Source organism: Aphelocoma coerulescens, chromosome 10 (assembly GCF_041296385.1).
Source record: "Aphelocoma coerulescens isolate FSJ_1873_10779 chromosome 10, UR_Acoe_1.0, whole genome shotgun sequence".
NCBI lineage: Eukaryota > Metazoa > Chordata > Aves > Passeriformes > Corvidae > Aphelocoma > Aphelocoma coerulescens.
In genome coordinates, this window is record NC_091024.1 from 14,261,708 (window position 1) to 14,283,148 (window position 21,441).

The following is a 21,441-nucleotide window of genomic DNA, read 5'->3' on the forward strand; positions in this document are numbered from 1 at the left end:
CCTCTCACCACTGCTACTTAGTTCTGCACTCTTTCTTCTCACAGCAAATTTGCCTCTACACTGAACAGAAGAACTAATTAACCTCACTGAAAAATAAGCAGCCAAATCACTCTCCCATCTTGACTGGCCACGTGACCAGCAGGTGCTTCCTTTGGCATACACCAAAAGATTAAGTTTAGAAGTTCCAACTGGTCACAGAGATACAGCCTGAGAACCACTGTGGCCCAGCTTCACTTGCTGCTGCCAGCAGAGAATGGTAGTAAATATTAGGACAGCTTTTCCATTGTTTCCTGGCTACAAAACACAGCCATTTCATTAGAATCCAAATCAAGAGACTGTAATTTCAGTCCTCATAAGTAGAAGCTGTTTATTATATTTTTTAAGGGGATGCAAGCTGGACTGCTGTGTGCCAATAAACCACTACACCTGGACAAATCCTAAGGAGCCATTTGGTAAAAGACCAAAAGACCATTCAAAAAAGATCAGGTGTTAGTTTTCAGAATCTCAAATCTCATATTGACTGAATACCTTTAAGTTTCACCATCTGTATTTAAATACCACAGCACTTTAAAAGTCCATGGCCTCTATCTAAATGGTTTAAGTGTTTTGCAAAAACTTTATTTTCCTATCTTCACACAAAGGAACTCGAATACTTGATAGAAAGGTTTTGCTTTTGTCCTTCTCAGTGATGACATAAATCACTTAGTTATTTACAATGAGCCAGCTGAAACAAGCCAATCCTATTTATACAGCTGCTCAAACTGCTACACACCTTCAAAGCAAATAAACAGACTCTGTGAAGTAAAACCCAATTCACTTGATCCTTCCTAACTCATATTTAAAACAAAATGAAAATATTTCATAAGAGCACATCCAAATTGATTAACAGGAACTTTGGACTAAATTTACATCCTGCCAACTACCCTCTCTTTGGCAGGAAGCGTTAGATGTGCCACAGGAAACTACCAAAATCCTAAATTATGGACTGGTTTGACCTTACAGTCAGTTTCCAATCAGCCTAGGCAGTTAATGACGGATTTGTGTCTCAAACCATAGGAATTTAGGATCAATTCCACATATAAACACCAACATTTTCCTTCCTGAGTAACAGTAGCTGTTATCAAAATATTTTTAAACCTGATTGACTTAAGTCTGGTCTTTCTCTGTGAAGTAAGAGAGGAAATTTTTTTTTTAGATCTCATGATCCTAGGCGCAACTACCATTTTTACAGGATAAGGATTTTCAAACCACCTTCACACCACAAAGAGAACTCAGAGGCTAAGCTAGCAGCTCTATCTTACAGAAGATGATTATGGGATCTTTACCAATGACAAGATGAACCTGCTCAAGTGGCCTGAAATGTGGCCTGCTCCCAGAAAGGTCTCATTCTTCTTCTATAACCCCTTCAAGTCATACTGATTTTTTTCCCAAATAATTTTTAGATGGATTAGTTCCCAGATGCTATTCCTTGCATGGCTTTAACACTAGCAGTGTTAGCACAAGGATGATACTGGGAATGTGGTTAGGCCTGTTTCTCTCTGCAGCAGTGCACACTTCAGTGAGTCTAAATTATCCACTAGCCTGCAGCTTAGAAGTAGCAGCATTAGACTTAACTTCACTGTCTTGCTACCTTGCTGGAGATTTAAAAGTAGAGAGGTTTACACTGTGAGGAGCCTCTGAAGCATTCTACTCTGCAGTCTTGTTTATTACAATAATTTAACAGGGAAGACTAGAGACTGCCAGTGAAGTTACAGCAAAGACAGCGGCAATATGACTCTTCTTAGAACAATAAAATTCCCTGGACTAAAAGCACACTTCAAAACGTGGTTTTAAGGACAGGACTTCAAATTCGTGACTTGGGTTGCATTTCTATGGCACTTAGAAACACAACCCTAATGCTAACCTTCTGGGAGCATGCACTGAAATCCAGTCATTACATCATAAACCTCCAGGAACAACCCTTCACTCCCTGAAGAAATGACAAGCTGGCACAAAAAGAAAACACTTACTCATAAAACAATATCCCAGACAGATTCAGGAGACCTGGTTTTACATTTTCTCTGTTAAACTTCTTTCCCTTCTACATATGGCTAATAAATATTTCTCAAGCTCTAAATACTTAAATTGTAACTGAAATAACGAGAAAAACAAGAGGATTACACATTCCTAAAATAAATTAAAAGTGTGGTGCTGCAAAGGAGGGAGTGATAGAAACTAAGATACAGACACAAATATTTTAACTTTCTTCCTGTTTCTCTTGAGTTGTACAAAAAGCAGGCAATTCTAAATTGCAACGAGATCTTCCTAAGGGAAAACGTACAAATTATACTTCAGTTGGTCACACTGAATATCTAACTTTTGTACTGGATCTTACATGTTAAATGCAAGGCAAAGCATGTCTTGTAACACGTAATCATCTTTCCCCATGTCAAATAATTTTTAAATTTCACCACAGGACAAAAAAATCAGATAACACCAGTACACACAAAACAGAACATTTTTTTGGTCTATTTTGTAGCTTCAAATGCAATTTGAAATGTTACTTTTTCTCAATTAAATCTCCTCAGGCAGTTTGGCAAAATTTTTGAAAAAAACAAAAAAAAAAACAAACAAACCCAAAGCTGCATTATAAACCCAGAATCAACTACCATTCTGTTCCCAGTATGATTCCATTGTTTAAGCTTCAAAGTGTAGTAATAGCTACCATCAGATGTTTGAATAAGTGCTTACAAGCAACAATTTCATATTTAAACTGGACATGTGAGAAAATACTTCATAGATGCTGTAAACAGTGAAATTTAGTGTATTCTAGCTAACGTTATTTTGGTGGCTGTATTTCATCCTTTACATTTCTCTACAACTAAGACACATATGAATAAAATATTTAAAACAAACATCTTTTAAGATATCACTAACCTTCCATGAGCATGAAAATCTAGGCGCAAGAACTGATCTTCATGTGATACTGCTCTTTTGGCACGCTGGTGTTTTTGGTGTAACAAATCCACATCATAGGACAATCCTTCATAGTGTCTAATGTACTTATTTAGAGGATTTCCATACTGGCCTGAAAAACAGAGACAAGTAAGGTTATAACCACACTACCAGGCATGGCAGATCCGTGGGGCAAAGCAGTTGGTGACAAGGACCCAAATTCCACATTATATCCATTTTAACTTTTTTTTTTCTCCTTTGTACACTTCACATTCACTGTACTCTGGTCCCACAGACTGGAGACACAATCTGCAGCTATGAATGCATCAGGTGGACCTTGGAAGGCATCTTCCACTTGTAGTGGAAGTACAGTTCATTTACTCCAAAACTACCCCACAATGCAAACTACATCACTGTAGACAGGAATGCTTCAGAGATGTTTCAGAAAAGCACTCCTGAATCAAAATAAGAAGTCCAACAGCTGAATATCTTTCTTCAGGTTCCCTGAAATTGTGCTTCCAACTTCACTGCAGTCATAACACCACAGTATCTGCTCAGAATGTTTGTATTCTACATGTGAAATATCATGGGAAATTAAGAGGAAATCGTGCCACCTAGCAACACATATTGTATCACATGGAATGTTCCACCACATGGAAAAGTTTTATTAAGACATATCTCCAGAGATGTAGATTTAGTTCAGTCTATTTTGCACAATTCCTTCTAGGGTAGTATTTATGACTCATACTAACATGAGTTCATTGCAGAAAATGGGGAAGATTTTGACCCCCTCATCCTGATGGAGGAAGAGACACTAATCACCAAAAAAAAAAATCCCAAAATACAACTTGTGGAGAAAATCAGAAGAACTCTGAATTCTGCAAGAAAAAAAATTAGTATCGCAATCAATTTAACTTCAAACCAACCTAAATGTGAGTTCTCAGGGACTACATTTTTCTTCAGATATCTAAAAAGATGACTAAGTGAATTAATATGTTCAAATGCATTGCTTGCATTTAGCAGCCATGTGCACAGGATGATACTGCCATATCTGTTTAAAATTCAATTAATGCTATACTGCAGAGAAATCACATTCAAATTTCCCCACAGTATTGTAGGCTTCTGCAAACGTTGACTCTTCATTGTTAACTGCAAATACAGCCCAGTATCAAAACTTCATTCTACTTTCCTCTTACTCTTACATGTCCATTCTCATTCAGCTTTCCAGAAAGGGAAGTGTCTTAGGTGTCTGAAAACGTTTAAAATGTGTGGTTCAGGAAAGTCTACATTAATTCCAATCCAAATAAGACACAGACACAGGACCATTGCATAGTTTCAGTAACTAGCAAGAGTTCTGAGGATGCAGGATGTTGTCTGTGCCTGACATTTCTCTCATCACTTCCAACATAATCCCACCAAAATGAACCATAAACACCTCCTATAACCCAAAAACTCCTATAAACCAAACCAGATTAGCCTGAGACTATGCACAATATACATGTGCCTGACTACAGATACATGCTTTCCAATTCCATGTTCATGACCCAGAAATATCAATATTAAAGAAAACAAGCTCCAAAATTAGCTGATATAAGCTAAACTTAAAAGTTTTAATTGTTAAATGAACCTGAATCTAGAATACACTATTAATAACTTGCTTTAAGAACTTGATCAACTAGAGAGTTAGTACGCTGCAGAATGTGTAAACTCCTGTGCTCCAGAATTTAACTTTTCTGTGGTAGAAAGCTTTTATAAGGAACTCCTTAAATTGTTGCAGACCATTTTTTTTCTCAGTGTTGCAAGATACACTTTGAACAGCTTCAGGCACCTAGAAAAAAAGTTTTGAAGTATGACAACTTACTGAAGACCCAATAACACTTGGCACTTGATCCAGGTCTCATGACCACGTGAAAAGATGAGCGACAGCATTTGACTGAGACACAAAGAATAGTTTTTAAGTGCTAACTACTGTGACAAGACAGCAAAAGACTACTGACATTTGAAGTTTTATAACTGTTCTCTCCGCTAAGGAAAAGCAGAGAGAGAGGGTTTTAAGCAAAAACCTTTCTTCTTAACAAAAAAATGTATACACTTGCTGTGATCACACAGGGAAACAACACTCTTTCTTTTTCCCTTTCTCCAAAACTTAAAGAACTCCTTATGTTTTAAGTACTCTCATAGCAAACACTTAACACAAACACTCCTGCTGCTCTCTTCTTGCTTAAGCAGAGCAGCTGCATACCACCTAGAGCATTATGGCTTCTCCAAAAAGGGACTTAAAGCTTCAAAATGAACACTTCCAGAAGCCTCTATAACATCAGCATTGCTACAGCATTCAAAGTCTGCAACTGATCACAATCTCCTTCTAATCAAACCAGCTACCTATCAAAAGGAATTATCTTCTTCACAAAGGTAGCTTAATAAATAGCTCAACCTTGGTAACACAAGAATCTATAGAGGATTCTGAGGCAAAAGTTCATTACACTGGAAAGAAAACTTCACCAAGGTACATGAGGTAGGTACAGCTGCTAGCTCCAGTTTCTGTAATTAGAAGACTCTGCATCAAAAAGGAGGAAGTCTATCACAGAATCTGGAAGTGGCAGACCCCAAGAAATCATTATAATAGCACACACCAGATCCCGACCTCTCTTACAAACTACTGCCGTTACCTTCTCTAAATGAAAGACTAGGGGTTTGGCTTTTTTTTTACAGATATCGCATGACAAAGATCTTTTCAATTAAGGATACAATCAGGAAGCCTGCAGTAAGAAACACCGAACCATGAACGCCTAAATGTAGTTCATGGGAACTGCTCTACAAATTACATGTCATGTTGCCATCAACAAAACAAAGACAGTGTGATGCCTTTCCAGGCAATCTGGTGGAATAAGACAACATTACACTTCACCTAAACACTAAGCTAGAAGACGAAACCCTTTAGGACACAGACATTGGAGAGTGACAAGGGGATGGCTTTTGAACCTGACAGTATAGTCTTCTAAAGACTTGCTAAACTAGATGTGGCATTTCCTATGACAAATTCCCTGCAGGAATGAAGCTTTACTCTCATGGGCTTATATCTAAACACAAGGAAGGACTTTAAACAGAATCCAGCAGAGCATTTAGGCAAATGTCTCAGTGTGCCAGTCCCAGTGAAAGATGTTTTGTGCATGTGGTTATACAACAACTCTTCAGTATCCCCAGAGAGCTGTGAAGTAAAGTATCTACAGTTGTTGTTGTGAACAAACAAATCCCACTGGACAGGTATGGAGTTCAAGGCATGTATTCTCACCTAACCAGGCATATGCAAAGGGCAAAATGGATCATCCACATGATTTTAGCTATAAGCTTCCTGGCACAACATGAGCATCTGCATGTAACAGTTATCTGGTGGTCTGTGCTAAATGATTCCCTGGTCAGTTATTTTCCCAGAGAAAACCATGAAGAGTTTCTCCCCCCAGACAAACCCTTCCCAGTCTGCAGGACAGAAATGAGATGAAACGAGCTAGGGAACACATCAGCCACTTGGATATACAGAAATCCACAGGATCAGATGGCATGCATCCAGGAGTGCTGAGGGGGCTGGCTGACACCATTTCAAGGCTTCTCTAAACTTTTTGAAAAGTTACTGTTATAGAGGGGAGTTGCTGACAAATGTCATCCACATCTCCAAGGAGGACAGCCTGGAGATTTACAGGCTGGTCAGACTAATCTCAGTGTCTGCGAAGATGCTGGAGTAAATTTTTATAGAAGCTAGCTCCATGCACAAAAAGATGACTAGTAATAAACAGCAGTGAAAGTTTACCAATGTAAATATAAATACCTATTAATTTATACACATCATTGTAAAAGAGAACAACATTTAACTTCCCATAAGAGGATAAACTGTTCTAAAAGATGAAGTTTACATTAAACCACTCAGATTAAGACGTGCATGACAAATGCAAATAGTTCAGACACAACTCAAGTTTGTTAGTGGAGTGGAAAAAAGCACAGAATACGACTTGATAGAGTATCAGAAATTGTTCAGAAGCCAAGCTAACTCACCAGACAACTCCTATTACTGCAAGCGTCATCATTAATTTGCAGATTTAAAATGCCAGCATGTGATAAACATCTTGTAGAGAATTATTATTATAATTTTAATTAAGATAATCAAAGCAACTTTTGCTTCAAGTTGTTTTCAATATAGAGTTTATCTATCTTTAAAAAGCTCCCTTTACATGGGGCATTGAAGAATGTACACTGCATTCAGATTTAGCAAGCCAGAAATCCTACCATATACCTCCTGACTTGGACTTCTCTGAAGAATTTATTCAGGCTGTTGTTTCATAACTGCCAGCAGAAGGGCAGGCCCTGCTGCTCTTTTACATCTACGCTGTTTCTATTCTTCCCTTGCACTGGCACTAGGTTCAGCTGAAAAAATATTCTCTCTCTTGTGGTAAAGTGAGTTTTTGGTGAAAGAAAAACATGTAATCAAGAAGTCAAGTCAGGATCATTTCACTTCACTGAGGCCTCAATTTAGGGCACTGTCAGACAGTGTAAGCAGATGTCTGCTTTTTATTGACCCTCTTCCTCTCCACCCTGTGAAAGTCCCAGTTCTTCTTCCCCATCGGGCCCGGGTTTGCTCAACAGAGCAACTCTAGTTAACACATCTGGCAGGAACTGATTAATTTTTTTTTTTTTTGATTGGCTTCTCATGCCAGGAGGAGAGGCGGGAGTGCATGGCAGGGGCAGGACCACCAGACAGCAGGAACTCAGTAGAGTGGCTCTGCCATACTGCAAAAACGAACCTCTGGATCTTTTAAAAGCATAAAGAAACTGCAGTCTGAGGCTTTTGGGCAACAGTGTTTCAAAGTAACCACCTAAACACCTGATTTCATTTATTTCTAATTACCACCAGCATTTCTGAAACAACCATCTGACAGCTGTCTTGACTAGACACCGTCTCATCCAATCACGTAAAATGAATAATGTTTTTATTTTAAACTCCAAATAAATGCTGGAGGCTGAATGCTGCCATATTTATGACGGCTACTGTTCTTCTCAATTTATACTAAGAACACAAACTAAATCACTCAGATGGTGATAGCTCATAAATGCCTTCCCACAACTCCCCCATGTGTCCAGAAAAAAAACAGAATTTCTCCCATGCTCACTGGGAAATAGGTAGTTCAATATCCAGCAGCACAAGACACTAAGAAACAACTTGGAACTCCTAGCAACATAAAAAGAGCATGTTGTACCAGTGAAAACAAACTATTTATCATATATTTGCAATGATATTCAGCATTTGATCAGCCTAGTCAAAGCATGGTCACTCTTGTTGAATCCAAGCTTTTCGGAAGTCTCAATAGCTCTCTTTTGTGTTTGCTATTGCCCTTTCCCTTTTTTTAATGACCCTTAGGTAGAAAGAGAGGTTAAATTAGTTATTTCCATTCCTCTAGGAACATCATTATGAATGGATAATTAAGTACTGATTAATATATCTGCATGCATCTTTCTCACGTGCAACAAAGCTACGAAAAGCTGCCAATAATATTGCCCAACCTAAGTACCACTTCACACACATCAAAATTCATAACAGCACCAGAGTGAATAGATCCCTTAAGCCAAGCAATTCCAGGGGTGTTGGGTAAAATGCTGAGATTCACTTTTAAAAAAAAGAATTCTTAAAAGTCAGGGTACATATATCTTATCTCAAGTAGACACTATATACTAGAAACTAAATTCTAGCTTTCCCCAAATACTAACAGAAACAAAACAAAACAAAAATTCCTTCTTATACTATTTAAACAGTATTCACACTGACCTACTAGACCACTGGTTTTATGAAGGTAATATCTATGCAGTGGAAGCAAAGAAAGAAAAAGAGAGCACTAAAAGTGATCTAATACCAAAACCCGATCAAGAATGTTTCTGGGCCTGTTAGGCCAAACTTCTGATAACCCGTCTGCTTTAACCATACAGACAAAACATATCAAAAGCTATAAAGCAGCCCAAGACAGACACTGCAGTACACTTCACTACTGCAGCAGCACTACTGATTGCTTTTGATTGCACTCCCCTCACATAATTTTAAGAGTAATATAAACTACAACAGAAAATAATTTTTTAACAAAACAAAGATATTTCACTAAACCTTCTCAAATAAACCATCCAAATTATGCTGTACCATTTTTTAAAAGTTGATTTTATGATTCATACTTAGCTGTGAGCTAACATTACAATTGGTTCTGTTAATCTTTACCTTTATATCTAAAGACTATTAAAACAGAGTATGTAGAGTGCCTGCACAGTACACAGGCACAAAGCCTTGTGTAACTCTGAAAGAGTTCAAACTCAGGTATCCTGTAAAAATACTCCAATCTTAGACCCAACATACAAACCCCTAATTATTTCTAAAGTGCAGATTAATGAAACTTCCAAAAGTATTACTGTTTAATACCTGTGTGGCTTAAAACCAGACAACTTTACAGATAAATATAACTTAGCTTCAAGATCTTGTAAAATTAACAAGCACGAGATGCACTGCCCGTAAATGTAATTTGTTGGGTTCTTTTCAGTTCTTTCCAGTTTGCACTGCTCTCACAGTAACTTCTTTAAGAATCACGAAGTTGCCCTTTCCACACAGATATTAATGCCTGTCTAGAAGGAAAAATACACCAGTGAAGAACCCTATTTTTCAATAAATAAAAACACAGTATATAAGAAACTCTAGAAACGTGAACACAGGTAAAATAGACCTTCCTAAACTTAAAAGACTATTTTTAATTTACCATAGAACTATAGCAAATCTTTCATAATTACATTCAGACTTTTATCAATAAAGTTCCACTGGATGTTTTAGAGATGTGTATTGGCATTATCACTAGATTTCTATCCAGCATTATTAATCTTTCTTTAAAGATTTACCTGCACTGATACATACCAAAGACATGTACTTGTGCCACCTGCCAGTGAGGTGTGCTTCCTAGTGCCCAGAAATGTTGAAAGTGCCCATTCTTCTCTCAAAAAAAAGTTAACATGAATTTCTGAAATACATTTCATGAACGTTCTTCTATATATCCAGGACGGTACTTTACATGTTTACTACGATTTTTAAGGCACAACTGCCTGCCTGGAATTAAACAGTGAAAACAACCCTCACAACTGGTTAATGAATTATTTTGAGTTAGTTCTGTGCCAGCACCATTCAGTTTAGAAAACAAAGAGGCCTTGAAAGCATGCCAACAATTAAGTCAGAAATATCTTGACAGCTTACAAGAATTTACGAAGAACAACCTAAATTCTTTTGTGTATCCCACTCCTAATCATATAAATAATGGGATGGCTTCGGACCATGAAAATCATCCCGCTTCTTATCTCACAGCTTAGCCACAAGTACAACCTACTGAAGTTTCCCATAGTTTGATGTTACTTTTTGCGAATGCGTGAAAGACCAGCATTTAACGCTAGCTTCTTTGTTAATAAACCTACATATCGATGCACACAGAGGCAGAGCCCAGATAAATCGGTGAGGTGCCAAATGAAATAGAGGAAGTCTTTATCAGCTGTTCCACCCACAGTTCTCTAGAAACACCCTCTCAAGTACACCCTTTTTCTGTACAAAGTCGAAACTATTTTCCCTGCCACGACTTGACCAATTAAACATTACCAGGAGCAGTGGAGAAACTGGCCGGTTCCGAATGCTGACAAACTCCTAACGGGAGCCGATACAGTTACACGTCCCCATAAACACAAGGGAGTTTTCCCTCGGCCTGGGAGAGGGGAGACCCTCCTGGAAGTCACGGTCACGCTTAGGGAAGAACCCGGGCTCGTCTTTTATTTCCTTAAGCTGAACTTTCCGCCTGCCAGTGCTTCCTGGTTTCGGGGACAGGGAAGCGGCCACGGGGGCGAGGGAAGGGAGCCGGGAAGCGGCCACCAGGACCGGGCGGGAAGCCCCGAGGGACGGAAGCGGAGCCGGGAGGGGAAAACACAGCCGAGCGCGGAGAGAAGAAGGACCCGAGGGAGAGAGGAGCAGAAGGCAACTGACCCGGTCCTCGGCGGGGAAAGTCCCGGGGAAGGGGCGGGGGCGCCAGGCCAGCCGCGGACGGCGGGGGAGAGGCCCGGGCGGGCTGAAGCGGCGAGCGGAATGGGGAGCCCGGCGGCGGCCCAGCCGCGGCCCTGGCGCCGGAGCGCCCCAGAGAGCGGGGCCCGCCGCCCCCGGCCCCGAGGGCTGGAGACAGGAGAAAGAGAGGGAAGAAAGAGGGAGAGAGGAAGGGAGACAGCCCCGAACCAGGGCCCCGCGAGGCCGGGCGGCTCCTCACCTCCAGCGCCCGCCGCGCAGGAGCACAGCAGGATTATCGTCCCCGCCAGATCCATCTCCGCCGGGCGCAGGCCCCGCCGCCGCCGCCGCCGCCGCCGCCTACCCACGGCACATCCGCCCCAGCCGGACGGGATGGGGAGGGGCGAGTTGGGCGCCTCCCTCCGCTTTGTCCCCCGCCGCTCCGGAGGACTGTTCCCGCCCACAGAACGGCCGCGGATCGGCCGGGATCAGTGGCCCTCCCAGCAGCGCTGCCTCCACTCGGCGCACCGCCGCTCCCTCCGCCCTCGCGCGCGCCAGACGCTGCTGGCGGGGCGGGGCCGCGTGACACGCCCAGAGCGCGCGGAACGCCCCGCCCCTCCCGCGCGCAAGGGGGCGGGGCCGCCGCGGGCGGGGCCTCCCTGCCGCTTCCGGCGCGCCCGAGAACGGCGTTACGGAGCCTTCAGCGAATCGAGCCGTGAGCACGCCGCACCGGCTGCTGTCCTTTATCCCCTTACCGGATACACGTTTTTTCCTTGTAGAAAACTAATTTACTTTTAAAGTATTACTCTGGTTTCCTTCATCCTCTTACCAGATACACATTTTTTCCTTGCACAAACTAACTTACTTACTTTAAGAGTTCTGTTTTAGGTCACCGACTTCTCCCGATGCTCTACGTGTTGTGAAGTGTTGCAGTGTCCCCACTGAACAGGGACTTGTCATTCTGACACTGTCTTGAACAACCTTCACAGTTCAAGGGTGCAGCAAATTCCTCCCGTAGAAATACAAACGTGAGACATCTGAACAAAATGTTTCCTCTCTTGTTTGTCCACATGCTAATTCTTTCATTAACTGCGCCATCTCAAAGATTTATTTTTATATTAGGGTTTGTGACAAGTTTCTCAGTTTACCGTCAGCCCATTATACTTGTGCTTTTCCATTCCTATTACCATGTCAGAATAAAAAAAAAAACTTCCCTCTGAACACTGATACAGCTGAGAAAAGGTTTTATGGAAATGCACATAGAAAGCAAAATTACAGTGAATGTACCTCAGGTAAGGCTGCAGAAGTTGATGCAAATGTTTACAGAGTTCAAATTAGAGAGCTGCTGAGAATAAAATGAGAGGATAAATCCTTATCATATGAAGACTGTTTAAAATTTGTGATTAAAAGCTGAAGATTTCTGTAGGGAGAGGAGAGGTTCATTGGGGTAAAGTCTGAGTAATATACCCACATTAGTTCTTAGAGAATCATAGAATGTTAAGGGGTTGGAATGGACCTTAAGGAACATTTTGTTCCAACCCCCTGCTATGGACAGGGACGCCTCACGCTCAACCAGATTGCTCAAGGCCTTATCCAACCCGGCTTCGAACGCTTCCAGGGATGGGGCATCTGCAGCCTCTCTGTGCAAACCTGTGCCAGTGCCTCACCACCCTCACAGTAAAGAACTTCTTCCTAATATGTAACTTACATTTCCTCTCTTTTAATTAGTTTATTCAATCAAATTGTTCAAGTTATCTATTACACTCACTACAGCCGTATTTTTTATACTACGACTGTCTAACAAGCCGAAAGGAAAAACACCGAGCACCCTTGGGAGAGCCGGACTCACCTGTTTCCCTCCCCTTCCCGCCGCCCGCCCCGCCCCGGGGCCCCCCCGCCCCGAGCCCCGCCGTGACCCGCGGCCGCTCCCCCCCCGCCCGCACGTCCCCGGCGGGGCGGAGCCGGCGCCGCTGCTGTGATGGCGTCGCGGGCGCTGCGGGCGGAGGCGCAGCTGCTGCGGTGCCAATAGAGAGCGGAGCGGCCGGGCCGGGCATGGAGAGCCTGGCGCAGCCCCCGCCGCCCCCGGGCTCGCTGCAGACGGGCGGCGGGGGCGCTGCCAGCCAGCTCCGCCTGGGAGAGGCGGCGGCGGGCGAGGGCGGCTGCAGGGAGGCCGAGGAGGGCGGCGGGCGGCGCAGCCCTTCCCCTCCGCCGGCTCCCGCTCCCGCCACGGCCCCTCGGACGGCGTCCCCCTCCCAGGCCTCGGAGGGTGGCGCGGCGGCCGAGGGCGGGGGGCTGGCGGTGCCGGAGAGTCCCGGAGCGGCGCCCGCCTCAGAGAGCGGTCCCGCGGGAGCCGGCTCCGGGAGCAGCGGCGCTCCCAGCCCGCCGGGGGAGGAGTCCCGCAGCCTGGACTCGCTGGAGTCCTTCTCCAACCTGCACTCCTGCTGCCCGAGCAGCTCCGAGCTCAACAGCGACGCCGACGAGGCGGTGGTGGCGGGGGCCTCCTCGGGGGGCCCGGCCCCAGAGCCCGAAGGGGACAGGCCGGCGGCGGGCTCCCAGCTTCTCTCCGCCTCCAAGGAGCGCTTCCCGGGGCAGTCGGTCTATCACATCAAGTGGGTCCGCTGGAAGGAGGAGAATACGCCCGTCATCACCCAGAACGAGAACGGCCCCTGCCCGTTGCTGGCCATCATGAACGTGCTGCTCCTGGCCTGGAAGGTACCGGGCGAGCGGGCGCCATGGCGGGGCCGGGCGGGCGGTGCCGCTCGGGCAGCGCGGGCGGCTCGTGTGGCGCTGGCAGCGCTCGGGGCTCTTGAGCCAACGCGGCGTGAGAGCACCGCGGGAAGTTTGTGCTGTTTAGGACAAGGACATTATCGAGAACGCTGGAGAGGGACTTCTGACAAGGGCATGTGGCGATAGGACAAGGGGGAATGGCTTTAAATTAGCAGAGGGCAAGTTTAGATGCAAGGAAGAAATTCTTCCCCATGAGGGTGGTGAGGCAGTGGCATAGGTTGCCCAGGGAACCTGTGGATGCCCCATCCCTGATAATGTCCAAGGCCATGTTGGATGGCTCTCTGGGCAACGTGGTCTAGTAAAAGGTGTCCCTGCCCATGGCAGAGGGGTTGGAACTAGATGATCTTTCAGGTCTCTTTCAACCCAAACCATTCTGTCATTCTTTCAAGACATACACAGGTTTATTTCTGCTGTTAAGCACATGTCTCACATATAGAACTTGGAAAATAAGTATTGCCGTGCAGTCTGTTGCCAGTATACTTAGGTGCTGCTGTCATATATGGGCTTGCTTTGTTATTGTCTTAAATACAGTATCTAGAAGATGTTTACTAACCTGAACAGTATATAGTTTGCAGATGTGTACAGGTTTCTAGTAAGCAAATATTACTATTTATAGCACTGAACACATAGATGATATTTTTGGAAAATAGGTTGGTTTCATATAATAAAGTGTACGCAGAGTTGTACGAAATGCAGAATTGTACAAAATACAGATTTGTACAAGTAACTGCCTGAGTAATAGGGACACATTCATACGGTTATGCAGTATAGATTGTATTTAAATTAATGAGCAAATCAGGTAAATTAATGAGCAAATCGGGTAGTGATCAAGTCCCACTTTGAGACGTGGAAGTTCTTGTGCTCCATAGCCATTGTGGATGTGGACTTCTCACAGTCTTAAAATAATTTTTTTTCAATCTTTTAAGTAATTAAAATCTGAGGCATAGTGTAGTTCACATGTATATGTGAAAGGAGTATCTGTTGGAGAAAAGCTATAAGATTGTGTGCATTGCAAAACAAGGATGAGGGGCATATCTCGGGAAATGCTGGCAGTTCGGCCCCAGAAGACTGAAGAGCTGATAGAAAGGAGTTCTGAAACAGGACAGCTTTACAGGAATGGCTTTTATGTTGTAGTAGCAAGGGGAAGAAATTTGGTATTGGAAGAGTAAGAGGTTGTTTGCAGTGTAACAGGTCACTTAGGAAAAGGTCAAAATGGAAATATGTTAATGAGAAGAAATTTGTTTAGATGCAGGTAACTCCAGAAGGTTATTGCTCTTGGTTGAGTTACAATTGCTACACATTTTTCTGAGCAGAATAACTCAGACATCAGGAGGAAGACTCTGGGTACAGTGATGTTGATATTGAAGCATCAGTGAAAGCAGTATAGGGAAGCTGTGAGTGACTTTAAGGTATTGCTTTGTGTGGGTTCTGCCACCTTCAAGAGGGTGGGAAGGTTGTCATGGGCTTCAGTATTGAACACTTGCTTTCTGTGCTCCCTCTTCAACATCTAGGGGTGACTTGAAAAACTTAACCATACCTTATCATTTTGTGTGATGGCATTTTAAAAGAAACTGCTAGTTACAGGATTTTCCTTTTTAATCTTTGATTTAATGAAATATGTAAATGGGACAGCACTGGTCCTGATGTTTGAATTAAAGTTTTTGGAGGTTTTGTTCCTTAGCATTCTTCCTTTTCCTTCTGCTGCTGCTCTCCAACCAGAATTTTAACTGACATTCTGCTGTGATCAAGTATTACATTAATGAGGATTAAGGTAATATCCAGTTTTATAAATAGGCGAAAACCAAAATACCCTTTGGGAGTGCCATGCTGTTTCTTACTGCTCAGATTACAGGAAGTTTTCTATAGTTCTATCTATGTAAAACCTCAACAGAATTTACATGAGTTGCAGACAGGCAGCTAAACTGGTGAAACTGTCATCATGAGTTATTATTTATAGGCTTGAGGGTTTTCCTGTTAGTTTGCCATATATCTTAGTTGCTTGTAATTGATTTTCCTAATTACTGCCTCTCCAAATTAGCCTTTCTTTTTCCCAGTTCATAGTTAAGGACCACATTGACAGTGGTTGGGGTAGCAGCTCATCTGTACATCACTGAGAGTAGCATGCTACGTGTGGAGGCTTGAGGATGGACATCCACCTTCTCACTCCTCCTGAAACAAAATGAACCCTAGACTGGGTCAAGTAATTATAATTTGAGAACAAGAAGGCAGACCAAAAGATGAAAATAGGCAAAAGTAGAGTGAGAATACCTTAATACATACTAGGTGAAAAGAAGCTACATGTAATGGGGAAAAAAGGGCATAAGAAGGAGATGAGGAGGGAAAATAGAATCACAACAGGGAATAAGAAGGTACTCTTTTGGTTCTATTCCCTATATCAGCCATCATCTTTCCTTCTCAGAACTTTGTCCTGACCAGGTTGAGCGTTCTGGTCATCCTGTGGATAGATGTAGTCTCAGACAACCTAAGTGCAGTACTGTTTTGGCAGTTGGGGTTTTGTAAATCCTGAAATACGAGCACGCACTGTGGCTGTTCAAATTCCATTTTGAAAATACCAGGTTTTGGAACTTAACTTGTAATAAAACTTCTACCTCTCTTTTATTCACTACTTTCAAAGGATACATAAAACTTTGAGGTGGCAGATTGCAGAAGCTGTATTTTAAATAATAAAATTATGAAATTGCTTTTCTTTTGAAGTGTTTTTGCAGTCTGCTTGTCTAAGTGTAACTTGCAGTTTAGCCCTAGGAGGGAGAGCTGAGGAGTTCTGCTACAGAAGTGTTACAGTAATGTTCTTCTAAGAAGAAAAACTAAAGCACTGTGATATCAACTTGAAAAAGTAGCTGTTGTGCAAAAGAGTGTGGTAACCACTTAGACCTGTGTGATGAAAATGAAAGCAGAAGTAGAGATTGAAACAAATATTTTTAAATGTATGTACAAATGTGAGTTGTGTCCTCTGATGTTGAGTAGTGTAGCACACTGTTTTTTCAGCTTATTTAAATCTGGAGAGTGCTCAGTTTTTGCTCAGGCCTGTGGCTCACTATGTGGTTAAACTTAGCAATGCAGAGTTGGCTTTCCCAAGTGCCTTTTGTGATCTTTGTTAGATGTAGTTCATGCAACACTTTCTGCTAAGTTCTGGCACTGCACTAAATGTAATTTGGGGGGGGGAGGGTTGTGGCAATCATCAGATGCTAGAAGCTTAATGGGGTTTCCATGTGATTCTGCTCTCTGCTTCTTAGGTAGAATGTGATGTCTTGTAGCTGAAGAACTCTGTGAACCTTAGCACGCTGCACAGAAATGACATATCTGAAATGTCCAGGGAAGATTTTGAAAAATAAAATAAGCAAAGGGAAAACATTATACAATTAGAATATAAATAGTATTAATATTGTCTTGAGAAGTGCGTGCATATGGGATATCTTGTCCTTACGTAGGAGAGCAATGCTGGTAGCATATTCGATAGTGCATTTGAAAGTTTTTGTGTCATAATCCTCTCAACAAATGGAAGGAGCTGTGTTCCCTACACACCTAGTTCTACTAAAATTTTGGTAACTTTTAGAACTGTGTGAATAAGTAAATGTTATATAACCATTTTCTTGCTTAGATGTATCCAAACTGATTTGCAGGGAAGAGGTAGAGTAAAAAATTCTAGTTAGAAATGTTTAGGTTTTCATAAAATTGGCCTGTTTCAGAGGAGCTGTGCACAGTGTACTCCTGCTGATATCCACTTCATTAGTGAGAGCCTGCAGTGGTGGTGCCTGGTCTGAGGTCTGGCACTGGCCCTTCACACGTGATGTACTGTCCCTGTTGCTGAGCTGCCCGGCCGTATGGCCGGAGTTTGCACAGATTGCTCGGATGCGCTGGCGCGGGCTCCGGGACACGCTCAGCGGGGCCCTTGGCAGCCTCCCTTCCTCCGGCACCTGTGGGATGAGGTGAGCCCGCAGATCAGGGGGCCTGGAGCTGTGCCCAGTCACAGCAACAAGCCCACTCCGAGGGGCTGAGGGAAACCTGGCTGAGGGGGAGGCGCTGAGGACATGGAGTGGCAGCACACGCTGTCGGGCTGCCATGTGACGGGTTCATGAAGCTGTTCCTGCAAGGCTGGGAGCACTTATTTGCAAAGAATATTAATTGGTTTTTGTCAAAGCTGCTTGAAGCTACCCTTACCTTTCTAGAACACTGTGTTCAGAGGAGTTGCATGTTTTAGATAAACATGTTTTGAGACCATAATATAAGTCTTATATAAGACTTATTATATAAGCCATTAGAAATTTTCTTAGGCCCTTTCTATATTCACAGTATTTTTGGAAGTGTTATCCTCTGTGCATGACTATATAACTTAATTTTTTTTAAGCCCTTCTGTAGTGTGGAAGAATACGGTGGAAAATTAATATTATGTACTTTCGGGGTTTGTAGTCTAATTCATAGAAACTGTGTAAGTTTTATTAAACAATCTGCTCCATATGAAAATTTGTTTACCATTCTTGTCTTTTAATTAATATATGTCTCAGCTGTATGTCGTGCTGTAGTTGTGTGAGAAGGGCTAAGTTTCCCACTCCTGAGTGTAGGAAATAAAATGTAGCTAGAGTCAGAAAGAGCCATCAGGACGAAAGACCAGGAAACTGCAGTAGAGGGGTACAGGAAATGGGTGGGAGTTGAGGAAATGCATTTTTCCTAAAGTGTGGAATTGATGTAAAATCTAGCAACTAAACATTGAAACCTGATGAGAAAATGTGTCCCTCAAAATAATAGATTGTTATGGACAACCGCAGCTTTTACTGCTGTTGCTTACATTGTTTTCTTCTGTTGATTTATCTGGATAATGACTGTGGTTCTGTATGGTTTTTTGCTCTCCCTTAAGTTTTAAGGTATTTTTCTATCCCATTTCTTCTTCACTGTATGCTTGTTGTCGCTTGAGTGCTTGCAATGAAGCTCTGAACAGCTGGGAAATGTCATGTTCTCTCTATATCCTTAAGTCAGCTCTGTTCAGAAGTACTTAGAACTGTGTTGGAACCCCATTAGCCTACTTTAAAGGTGTGATCAAGGTCCCACTACACATGCCAGCCCTAAAATTACGCCAAGAGGTAACCAATTAACTTTATTTAGTGTTTAATCAAGCAGTTAATTTTGAGATGTAGCTTGTTAAAATATCCAGCTTTGAGAGATCGTGTAGATATGAGCAAAACCACTTTGCTTTTTCTGCAGTAAAAAAAGTAAATGATTAGCATTACAGTTGTGGGGGGAAGTTCCAGTTGTTAACCAGTGATATAAATATTATGTAGTGCTATTTGTGCATAGAGCTCAAATATAGGCAAGCCATGTAATTGTGCTTTAGAGTTGCTGTTTATCGTGTAGGCATGCTTCTAGAGATTCCAAATGCGCAGAGCAGAAACCCCCAAGTAATGCTGGCTGAGCTGACACAAATGGTTTAAATAAATAATAAAAAGAGCTAGCTTCAGTCCTGAAAGAATCATCACAGTAGCCCAGTTAACAGTTGAGGGAGCAATGCTCATTTTCCTTCATATTATACTGGCACATCTGTGCTGTTTGTAGTGCCAGCAGCACTTCAGGCAGGGCTGGTGAAGGCGGTGCTGTTTGATGCCTTAGGAGCTGTGATGAGCCAGACCTGGCTCAGGGGTGTGCACAGCTAGTGTTGCTAAGACTTGAATGCTGCCAATCCCAACTGGGAGTTTAAGAAGCAGCTTTTTGAACTTGTCCTATTGTTTACATGGCTCAATATATTATATTTATGTGAATACTCAATATGAATATTATGAATGGGATCAAGGAGTGTGAAAGCATTTAGCCTATTGAGCATTAGTTTTGGGAAGAGTTAAGAATTTCTGCAAGTTACAGTCAGTTGTTACTCATTTAATATTTTCAAAAAAACATGTGCCTATGCTTGCATGGCAGATTTTTCTTCTTTAATTCCTTTCCCAGATCCCATTACTATCAATTTCTTTATATGCCCACCATCTCTGGCATACGTGGTATATGCCATATCTAACCAAAGTATGGACATATTTCTTAGAGTACAAATAACAAAGCTGTAATAACTTGGGTCTCTTTCTTCTTCCAAATTTAATGAAACTTCTTGTGAATTCATATATTTAACACGTTTACCTTTTGTCAAATATAATTAAAATTGATAAGACACATGTAGGCCAATCACACCTCATTTTCTCTGCAAAGTTATTAAAATACCTCAGTTTTTATATTGAAAACTCTCTCCATCACAATGTGAATAGAGTAGTGTGTTGCTATACTGTATTTTTGAGTTTGAGGTGCTGCATCAAGGGCCTTATGTATATTGTTCTTCCATCACCTGGTTTTCTACTTCTTCCTTCTTCTCCGCAACCAGAAAAGTAGGTGGAACCTATTAAATCTCAAACATGAGTTAACAGTCTCACATCATGTCTTTCTATATGTGTCAAGGAAAGCAGTGATCAGTATTGAGGAACTTAATTTAAAAATTCCCACTATAATAAATACCAGAGTTTCTTGACTTTCAGTGGTAAGATGTTGGAGAGTGATAGGATGAGAAGATTAGAAACTGAAGAGAGAGCTTAAAAATCAACCCCCAGACAAACCAACCCCAAACCCTAGAAAAATAAAATTCACATTTATGCAGAGAAAAACTGAGTGCACTAAAGTCTATATCTGCCTGTGGTATTTCTTCAGATTGCCAGAAGCAACCTTTGGCTGTTGCATTTCTCCCCGCAGTAAAAGGAAGCGTTCAACCAAAACATTTACTCGGGATGCTGGAAGAGATGAGGATGCAGGAGCTTTTAGCTCTGGCTGGTGGCAAGGTGGTTGGTTTTAGCCAGTGGTGATGGTGGGAATAGATCAGGGAGGAGGGGAATGGAAACCTCACCACAGAGTTCTGCGTGTCTGGTCTGCTCTGTGTGGAGCTAAACCAAACCCTTGGAATGTGATTGTGGGATTAGAGGCTGGGAGGTCGTTTCCTTGTACCTGCACAAGTCTTTGGCTTCCCTGTCCCAGCAGCTACTGACACTAGATCCTTTGAAAACTTTGTCTGTACGCAGGAACTTCTTGAGCTAATACTCAGTTAAGAATTTTAATGAAGGTAAGTAGTCAAAGACTTGAGGAAGATGGAGTTTTCTTAACAGTTCCCAGTCTGTTAATTTTGGGTGCTTGTAGTTGAGCCACTGCAGCGAGTGGTGTGAGCTCCTGTGAAGTGGAGGTGGATGCTAGAGAAGTGTTTTGATAGGGGAAGGGAGCACTATGCAGAGATGTCCACGTGGGAGAAAGTGCTGTGTGCATGTGGTTTCTCTAAAAACCAAAATGCCTTTTTAATCTCTTCTTGTGGCTGCTGTTTAGTAGAGGTCCAGTATGCTAATAGCCTTATAAACTGGTGAGGAAAATGTAATCAGAAGTCTTCTGTTAGAAATACCATGTTGATACTTTTAAAATTGTAGTGTTTTGGTGTTCTAAAGAGAATATACTTTTACTTTCACAGATTAAACTGCCACCAATGATGGAAATCATAACAGCTGAACAGCTGATGGAATACTTAGGTTAGTAATTACAATAAATTGCTTTAACTTGTATGTTACACTTCATAGTATGTAGTAATATAGAACTGATTTATTTATTTACTATTTTATTCAGCTTTTTATTTGATCCAGGAAAACTACTTA

The 21,441-nt window shown here is 42.2% G+C and overlaps 2 protein-coding genes across 2 annotated transcripts in view; one reads left to right on the top strand and one right to left on the bottom strand.

Moving 5' to 3' along the window:
- The window catches only part of ADAM10 (ADAM metallopeptidase domain 10), a 43,150-nt gene extending 31,664 nt beyond the window's left edge, over positions 1–11,486 (bottom strand). The window contains exons 1-2 of the mRNA XM_069025877.1: positions 11,244–11,486; positions 2,917–3,067 (exon numbers count right to left, since the gene is read on the bottom strand). Coding sequence (XP_068881978.1) covers positions 2,917–3,067; positions 11,244–11,298 — 206 coding nt within the window. The 5' untranslated portion in view covers positions 11,299–11,486. The remainder of the gene's footprint in view (positions 1–2,916; positions 3,068–11,243) is intronic.
- A 1,457-nt stretch (positions 11,487–12,943) lies between these two features.
- MINDY2 (MINDY lysine 48 deubiquitinase 2) overlaps positions 12,944–21,441 on the top strand; it is a 32,517-nt gene continuing 24,019 nt past the window's right edge. Inside the window, exons 1-2 of the mRNA XM_069025815.1 lie at positions 12,944–13,693; positions 21,261–21,318. Coding sequence (XP_068881916.1) covers positions 13,034–13,693; positions 21,261–21,318 — 718 coding nt within the window. The 5' untranslated portion in view covers positions 12,944–13,033. The remainder of the gene's footprint in view (positions 13,694–21,260; positions 21,319–21,441) is intronic.